Source organism: Lipotes vexillifer, unplaced genomic scaffold (assembly GCF_000442215.2).
Source record: "Lipotes vexillifer unplaced genomic scaffold, Lipotes_vexillifer_v1.1 scaffold762, whole genome shotgun sequence".
In the NCBI taxonomy this organism is placed as follows: domain Eukaryota; kingdom Metazoa; phylum Chordata; class Mammalia; order Artiodactyla; family Lipotidae; genus Lipotes; species Lipotes vexillifer.
In genome coordinates, this window is record NW_006772276.1 from 54,119 (window position 1) to 64,036 (window position 9,918).

Consider the following 9,918-nt stretch of genomic DNA (forward strand, 5'->3'; position numbering starts at 1 on the left):
ATGGTTGATGGTATCACCACCTAGAATCATATTTAACTCTTCCCTTCTGTATTAATTTGCTAGGGCTGCCATAACAAAGCACAAAAATTAGGAGGCTAAAACAACAGTAATTTATTGTCTCACAGTTCTGGAGCCCAGAAGTCTAAAATTGAGGTGTTAGCAGAACCACACACCCTCTGAAAACTGTAGGGGAATCCTTCCTAATTTCTGGTGGTTTTCCAGCAATCTTTGGCATTCCTTGGCTTGTAGATGTATCACAAGCCAAGGATGTATCACTATCTTCACATGGCATTCTCCCTGAATCTCTGTGTCTTCACATGGCAATCTTCTTATAAGGACACCAGTCATATTGGATCAGGAGCCCACCCTACTCCAGTATGACCTCATCTTAACTAATTATCAATACATTTGAAATGATCCTATTTCCAAATAAGGTCACATACTGAAGTACAGGGGGTTAGGACTTAATGAATCTTTTTCAAGGGGACACAATTCAATCCATAACACCTTCCCCTCACTAAAAAATCGGATAAGTCATGAATCGTTAAATCTGGTTAATCAGCACTAAATCTCCTTAATATCTTTCAAATCAATGTCTTCTCTCCTCCACCAGCAACTCCATCCTCTCCATTCTCCTCCTTTACACACACACACACACACACACACACACACACCCCTGTTCCATTCTCACTGTTTCTACCCTTAATCATCAATTCTCTTCTGCACTACTGAGTTTCTTAAACTATCTCGTCTCCTTGGTTTCAACCACACATCCCAAAACCATTTACGCTACCACCCAGATGATCTTTCTAAAATGGAAATCTTATCATGTTATTCCTCTACTACCACCACCACCACCCTCTTCCACTGTCCAGCAACAGATCTTAAAACTCTTCAATCATCTAAATGAGAAACTGATATAAAGCCCTTACTTCATCTTTTTGCCACTCTCTCATATGCACTCTATCCCCCAGCTAAACCAAGCTGCTTACTGTTTCACATCTCTTTGCTTTTACATATGCTGATCCTTATCTAAAATGCTCTTCCCTTCCTGAACATTTGACATATTTTACTACCTTTTAAACTCCCTTGATCCACAAAGAACTGTAAACATTTTTTGTGCTACTACCCTTCTTATGTTCCTCTATTATCATACTTATCACATGGTGTTCCAACCCTACTACATGCATTTTTTTCTTAACTACACCTGAAAAGCCTACCTCAAGGTCAGACATCTTTTGTGCACCTAGCACCTAGTACGTAGTCTGTTCCATATTAAATATTATTGAATTATATTTTTGGTAGTTTTTTACCAAACTCTGAAACTTTTGCTTGAAGGGAAAGATTTAAAAATGTGCTACCAGAGAGGTTAAACTAAAAGGCAGCTAAAAAATAATTTAGGAAAAAGAAAGATTTTAAAAAATCGCTGCTTGCTAAAGAATGATCAGAATAGCTTTAAAATATTTTAAATGCATTACTCACCACATATCTATTAGAATGGCTAAAAAAAAATTAAAAACTGACAATACACCAAGTACTAAAGAACATGTGGGAAAACTGGACCTCTCATACGTGGCTGACAGGAATGTAAAATGGTATAAGCCCTCTGGAAAAGAGTCTGCAGGCTTCTCATGAAGTTAAATATACACTTACAATATGACAGGGCCATTCCACTCCTATGTAACCTAGATAAATTAAAACTTAACACTCACACAAAAATCTGTACACAAATGTTTATAACAGCTTTATTCATAATCACCAAAAACTAGAAACGTAAATGTCCTTCGGTGAGTGAATGGATAAACTGTGGTACACACAAACAATGGAATACCAAGCAGCAATTAAAAGGCACAACCAAATGGATAAATTCTAAAGTACATTATGCTCAGTAAAAGAAGCCAGTCTCAAAAGGTTACATGCTATATGACTGGTAAAAACAAAACTATAGGGAAGGAATACTTAACCATACTCAGTGATTGCTGGGTTAAAGGTAGGAGTCAGGGAAGAATCTGGCTACAAAGGGACAGTACTAAAGGGAATCATCTGGTGGTGACAGAACTGTTCTGCATCTTGAGTGTGGTAGTACCACGAATCCATAAATGTGCCAAAATTCATAAAATTGTAGACCAAAAAAGATTTAATTTTACTGTTATGCAAATTTTAAAATAAACAAATGTATTACTTCCTAAGCATGAGGATAAGCTGCCCTTTTCCTCTACTCCCACACATCTTACCCCTAGACTTGAAGATTACTTTATGTGAGGAGAAAGGTGGAACAGACTAAAAGAATGGCTTTGACATGGAAATTCAAGGAGTTTGCTAAAACATTATGGACATTTATCTTAAAAGACTGAATTATAAGATAATGATCTATAATTTTAGAGAAAGGCAAAGACGAAGAGGTACTGAAGAGTAGAACAAATAGACCTGAAAATTAAAGGCTGGATTGTCTTCCTAGCATTCACCTCCATCCTATAGTACCATGACTTTATAATTATATCTGCATTTGATTTGCTTTTTCATATGTTTCAGCAACACACAAAATGACTGAAGAAAAAGTATTTAATTTTAAGAAGATATAGAACCATTTTTATTTCAGTATTCCAAATCTAAAATAAAAGGGATTAATCAGTTGGCTGCAGTTTTTGCATCAAAAGCTGCAGAATGATGATGAAGAATTTCTTAAACGTCTGGTGGAATTTAATATTGGGGTTAAATGTAAAGGGAAGTTAGTTAATACATTTGAGTAAATGGTATTCAGCATATTTAATACTTCACACCTGTCTCTGCTTGCCTGGTTTTCTTCCGCAGCCTGCTCCCCTTCTCCCTGTTATTGCTTCCTCCCTTTTCTTCCCTGCCCTCCCAAACAATGTGCCATTCCCTTTTCCTCCTCAGTACCTTCTAGAAATTTGCCACAAACCTAAATTATCTAACTGCTTTTAGGAATGACTGCATAAAATATAATTCATTTCAGAGGCTGTGAATTTAAATGTGACTAATGGTCAAATTCAAATACTGTGGTGCTCTATTTCTAAAACATGAGAATAGGAAATAGAAGTAGTCTAATAAGACATTCAGTATATATCTAATGTAATTATTAACACTAATTTACAATTATTTTTCAAAAAAATTATGTGTGTCTTTCAAATTATAACTTTTTCAATATATCTGGCAACTAATGTGTACTTAGAATGCTGAATAAAGTCAAAAATATTAGTATTACATTTTATAAAATAAAATATGTATATATTAACAAAAAATAGGGCCCTAATCAGTCTGTGAACAATTTTTTGTAATAGTAATTCACAGTGATACAAATAACTATGAATCTTGCAGCTTACTGAATGTATACCCTGAGTTCCAGATACTTAAGTTTCCAAGAGTAATTTCCCTATCTTAGGCCTTTGGGCTGAGATTATGTGAGTAAGTCTTCTAATGAGACGGAACTATAGAAATAAGGTGTTTGAGAAGACAACAGCTCTTTGCAGTTACTGAACAACTGATGGTCTTCCATTTTCTTTTGTCCATTTATAAAACCAGAATAACCTTTGGGTTAACTCTAAAAGGTGGTGTGAGCCACATGCCTGTGGAAACACAATTTTATAAAATGCTCCCTTGTGAACCAACAATTAAGGCAAACATATCAATATTACCTTTCTGCTGCCTTGTTTACTCACCTAAAAAAGATGGTCAAAAATGAAAATTTGGAAAAGGGAAAAGAGAAGAAGTTGGTGAGTAGAAAATGGAACACCTGGCTATTTGGTAACTACTCCTTGCAGAAACACTCTCTGCGTTACAAAGTATCTATTTGCTGAATTTCACCTTTTAGAACTATACTGAATGCCAAAAAGAATACTTTAAAATTCTCGGTATCATTCTAACAAACTTCAGAAGCATCCAGTGTTGGAATTTGGGGGTATTAATTAAGAAATCATTGAGTCATAATAAGCATGTAAAAGAAATATTCCTTCTGAATAACAGTGTAAAAGAAAACCTCGCCTAAGTTTTCAGACGTGCAAAGAAAGATTTCTTTTAGCTAAACTATTTATGATAACATTTTAAACCATAACTTGTAAATATAAATAAACTTAACATGAAGTTTCATAAATGAGAAAAAAGCGTCACGTTACACCTTTTTCTAACATAAAAATCAGTTCTTTAAATAGTTCTCATTTTTTAAGTTATATAACAAATATTTTCTTATATAGAACATATAGATGATAATTCTGAGGTTAATATAATGTAATTTTCAATTAAAATACAAAATTTAGCAAATATTACTTTCTTTTGCTCTTGGGAAAAATGAATTCTAGGTTCCTCATATTAAGACATATTATTTCATTAGTATAAGATGTGAGTTATTATTCTTCAGTGTTTCCTGAAACTTGTTTAGCCCTAGGAAAATCTGCTTCATACTTCTTTTTGAGATTACTTAAATATGTTCGTAAACTGTCTGGATCCAATTGAGAGTTTCGAGCAGTTTGAACGAGCCTAGTAGCTAGATGGTACACAGCTCTCTGTCTTTCCATCTCAGGGGTACTCCTTTGGCTTTGCTGTTATTGAAAAAATATAGATAAAAATTAAAATATGAATACTATCATTTTTATTTTGGCAATATTCTATCTCCTTTCATAGAAATAAGAACTCAATGGTTAACCAATCCCTTTGGATAAGTCAGCCCCATCCAACTAGCAAATCATGTACCAGAAGAAATAAATATTATTTTGGAGAATAACATTTCTCATGAGTATTTACTACTTTATGACAGATCCTTAATCCTTGAAAACCACTGCTCAATGAAAAAAAAAATCTGCTAAATGGTCAAATATCTCAACACAACACCAAAGAGTAATAGAAAATCCACAGAGTTATGTTCTACAAACACTTTCTCATCAAAAAGTTATGGGAAAATAGCACTCTGCTCATTGCTATGCAGTATTCATAATTTTAAATGTCACTCAGAGTACTACTCTGTAGCTCCTACTTTAATTCCCCAACAGATAAACTAGTGGACAGAATGGGTCATCAGTAAACTGCTTGTCCCTCAAAACAGTTCATATATAGGATTGCTAGAGCCTAACAGAAAATACTGCCTGAGGGGTAAATTACATTTTTTAAATAAGCAACATAAATTGCTAGTTGAAATTATGTCTTAATTATACTTATAAACTATACTTAAGGATATCCAAGAAATAATGTTTAAAATGGGAATCTTCTAATACTTTGGAAGACCTTTAGAATTCAGTCCTTGAACATCTCCCTTCAGGGTTGGGAGTATAGCTAGGAAATTCTTCATTCATTTCTTTGCCTGAGCTAGAAAGAGGAAGCAGCATTTTCAATCTTAACTATTTATGTAAAGACTTAGTTTCCATTCACTAAGGGAAATACAATCCCTTCAACTCCTCAATAGCCAAGAATTCTAGATATTTCTCTACTTTTACTATAGGAAAAATGAATACGACTCCGTGAGGTAGAATAAGATTATCATATATTGATCCATCCATCTATTCGATACACTGATTGATCAACTATCAGTTTATTATTTAAATGACAGTTATTGAATATCTATTATTATCTATATTCCAGACCCTATAACTTGCATTCATGACTATGGGGGCATACAAAAATGTCATCCTGACATGATAATGGAAGTCAAAAAGCTCAGTCTTACAGTGAAACAGACATGTTTACAAGCAACTGATTAATCATGAAAAGTCCCATAAGAGGGATATAAAATGTTCGAGGAAAGAAAGTTCACTTCCAGCTTGGGTCAAGAAAAGCTTAAATAGGATGGAGTACTTGAAATGAATCTTGATGGATAGAAGAGCCTAGAAGGGAGGGCATTCCAGATGGAAGAAACAGAGAGAGCAAACACATTAGAAAGTATGGTACACAATCAGGTCAAAATGATGAAATGACAAGTAATTCAATGTGGCAGAAATGTACATTATAATTAAATTGAGTAATGTTATATAACACTGAGGTAGTAAACAAAGGGAGATCAAAAAGCAGTAGTTAACAAACTTTAGTTTGCTTAAAAATCATCTGAAGACTGGTTAAAAATGTAAATCCTTGAGCCACAGGAGACCCTTGAAAATCTGGGATGGTACCCAGTATCCCAGGTGATTCTAACATAGGTAATCCTCAGATTACATTTTGAGAAATAATCATAGAAGATTTTCAACATTAGGCTAAGGAGTTCAACTTTTATTTGGTAAGACACAACTGAAAATTTCCGAGCAGGAAACAACATAAGAACTATGCATTAGAAGACAATCTTGTAGAAGTATGTAGGATGGGTTGGAAAAGAGAGCGAAACTACTGCTTAGTCCTAATGAGAGGTAATTAAGAAGAAGGATTCATAGCTCTGATGGGTCACTGGGAGATCTGAAAGTGAAGAGATGAGAAGATTTTTCAAAAGATGATAAATTTAATTTTGAACCTACTGAAGAGTGAAAACATAAATTAAGATTTCAAGAAGAAATATGGATAAAATATATACATTCAGTCAAAAAGAAATGAAAGTGGAGGCTGAGGAAAGGTGAGATCACCAAGAGTATAGAATTTTTTTTTTTTTTTTTTTGCGGTATGTGGGCCTCTCACTCTTGTGGCCTCTCCCGTTGCGGAGCACAGGCTCCAGATGCGCAGGCTCAGCGGCCATGGCTCACGGGCCCAGCCGCTCTGCGGCATGTGGGATCCTCCCGGATTGGGGCACGAATCCGTGTCCCCTGCATCGGCAAGCGGACTCTCAACCACTGCACCACCAGGGAAGCCCAAGAGTATAGAATTTTAAACAAAGAAACAACAGTAAAATCTTAGGAATACTTCTATTTGGTAGGTGGAATAATATAAAGCACTAGTGAAGAAAGGAAAGAAGTGATAATCAAAGGGGTAGGAGAATGAGAACATCCAGGAGAGGACAATTCCACAGTAGCCAAGACAGGGAAGAATTATGAAAAGGGAAAGAAGGGTAGTGCCAAACGCCATAGAGGGAACAGGGAAGATGAGAAGTGAAAAAAAAGGCCATACGATTTTATGAATAGTTAGTATTTAAGAGGAAACTTTCTGTAGAGTGATGACAAGATCCAGTTTGCAAGTGGAAAATGGAAGAAGCAAGTATAGATTACTCTTGGGAAATTGCCAGTAAAAGGAAGAGAAATATAGTTTGAGAAGGTTAAAAAAAAAAAAAAAAGGATTTATTGGGAAAAACCTAACCATATTCATAGGAAAAAAAAAAAAAGCCACTGAAGAAAACACTAAGGATGCAAAGAAGAAAAGAAACTGATGAAGAAACTGATCTTAATCGAGATGGAAAGAAGGTAGAAAAGATAACCTTAAAAAGGTTGAAAGGGGCTTCCCTGGTGGCGCAGTGGTTGAGAGTCCGCCTGCTGATGCAGGGGACGCAGGTTCGTGCCCCGGTCCGGTAAGATCCCACATGCCGCGGAGCGGCTGTGCCCATGAGCCATGGCCGCTGAGCCTGTGCGTCCGGAGCCTGTGCTCCGCAATGGGAGAGGCCACAACAGTGAGAGGCCCGCGTACCCCAAGAAAAAAAAAAAAAAAGGTTGAAAGGTAATCTCTTCCTCTGAAATAGTAAGGAAGAGAAATTGGTGAAAAACAGAAATTCCAAAATAGAATTCTGAAGGAGGAAAAGGTTCAAGGACTCACCAGGATGACCTCAAGTCTCTCAAAAAGTATAGGAGGTAAATTTTTTTGTAGAGAGTAAAGGTTATTGAGGGCTCAGGAAGAGTAGAAACATTTTGAAAGAGTTACTATAAGAAACCACATAGATTAATGGGACAGAAGAAAAAACTATTCAGTAAAATATTCAACCAAAGTTAGTATATACAAATTTGCAGTGGCTAAAATTAGCCTGAATATATTTTGAGCAGCATCAGGAAATCCAAAACCTAGAAGGCTACTGGAGAGGTTGCCCATAATTGGAATTTGGCAAGAGGAATTCTGAAGAACTAGGTAATGAGAGGTTCTTTAGAAGTGAAGCACTGCCAAAATTACTGGTGAAGGAATTCCAATGGAGTAGTTAGGCAAGTAAAGTCATAAACGCAGTCGGGGAGGTCAAAAGACTGAGGAATGCAAAAGAAAACTTGAAGGCAGTTTAAGAAAGAGTGAAAGACACAGGAAACTGTTAATACTGAAGAAAATTTCATACTGCACCTAGCATAGTTTACTGAAAACACTGGATTCTTAAAACAATATAAGGCAACTTGATGTAAAAAAATGAAAAAGGATTTCCAAATTTTCAGTTAACAGATGTGAATTCAGTGTTAGATCTACTGCTTCCTAGCAAATCACTTAAGCTCTATGAACCTCAGCTGTAAAAATGCACATAAAAATAATACCTTTATTATTTATCTTTCATTAGACCTAACTGCTTCATGAAGTTATGAGGCTTATATATGATAATGGATAGAAGAGCTTTGAAAACTATTTAAAAAGACATGAAAATGTTGTGCATAGTGATTTTTATTTTTAATGCTTACTTTACAGAGATTTCTTTTCTTATCATAAAGTTAGTGTAGTAACAAGTAGGAACTGAACTGTTTAACTTTTGTCTCCTATCTTATTAGTAGGTATGCTGGGAAAAGTTATAATAGATCAAACCAAAAAAGTTTTAAGAAGTAAAAAGGATTTTCTTTATTTAGGAATTAGGTTTTTGTTTTAAATATTTGAATTATTAATTATATATATTTAGATCCAAGGCCATAATAAAAATGTACACTAAAAGTATTTTCTTGAATTTGAAAAAAAATTCTTATTGCTAAAGAGTTTCTTACCAAAATTTGTCTGGTTATTTGACTTGTGATTTCTTTGGCATCCAAGACAATTGATGGTGGGAGTGACGACACCTCTGCAGCTTTTAATCCTAAAATTATCAAGAATGGGGCTTCAATATTATTATTGCTGGTTTTGTTAAGTTTGTTTTAATCAGTATTAATCTTTTCTTCACAGATTTAAATTTCCTTTCTTAGGTATTTATGAACTACTTAATTCTCAAAATTAAGTTTCCCTAAGTTCTGGATGACAACTTACGAATTATGAGATTTAATTACTTGCTAAGACACGTAAGACAAATTAGAATATCAATTACCTCTGAAGATACCTCTGAGATAGCAGAAAACATGACAGGGAAAGGAAAAGAGGTAATAAAAAAATTAAATGGTAGTAATAACATTGAAATTCCAACTACAAATTCAGTTGGTTTATAGGTCAAAGGAAATAACGGGTTTTTCAGGGTAGAAGAAAGTGTAGTCAAAGATAAGCCTACAGCTGAATATTCATCTATCTAGCAGATCAACGAGGGAAGAATTTCTCTGAAGACATGATGGTAGGTGACTACTCTTCATGCAAATTCAAATACCAACTAGTATTCTCATGTTCCCAGATTTTTATTGTGCAAATGCCTTATAGGCTTTCTACTATGTGCTAATAGTTTATTTATTGCTTTAGAGGCAACAGAAGCAACACTAACATTTATTTAGAAGTTACTAATTGCTAGGCACTATGCTAGGCAGTTTGTATTTGATAATTCATTTAATCTTCACAAATCCACATATATCACCATTTAATAGATGAAACTGAGGCTTATGAAGATTAAACATCTGATACAAATTAAGTTATCCATTTGATTTTCCCATTTCAAATAGCAAAATAAAGATGCTATTTTTACCCTCACAAATGTCACATTCATAGCTAAAATAATTTTTGGAACTTTATGTGTAAAATTCAACTGAAAATTCCCTCAATCTGTGCCACTTTACATGTCACAAAATGATTTAGATAGAAAATATCTAACCAAGTTTATGAACACACATAATTTGGTAATACATTCTATTTTAAGACTTAAGATTTAGTTATCAAGTTCCCTGAATCTGAAGAAACAGAGGGATGCTGTTACTGAAA

At 34.6% G+C, this 9,918-nt stretch overlaps 1 protein-coding gene across 1 annotated transcript in view; it reads right to left on the minus strand.

The window, feature by feature from the left end:
* Positions 1-4,361: 4,361 nt before the first annotated feature.
* The window catches only part of MSH4 (mutS homolog 4), a 100,170-nt gene continuing 94,613 nt past the window's right edge, over positions 4,362-9,918 (minus strand). The window contains exons 19-20 of the mRNA XM_007447366.1: positions 8,793-8,881; positions 4,362-4,553 (exon numbers count right to left, since the gene is read on the minus strand). Of these exons, the coding sequence (XP_007447428.1) occupies positions 4,362-4,553; positions 8,793-8,881 (281 nt within the window). The remainder of the gene's footprint in view (positions 4,554-8,792; positions 8,882-9,918) is intronic.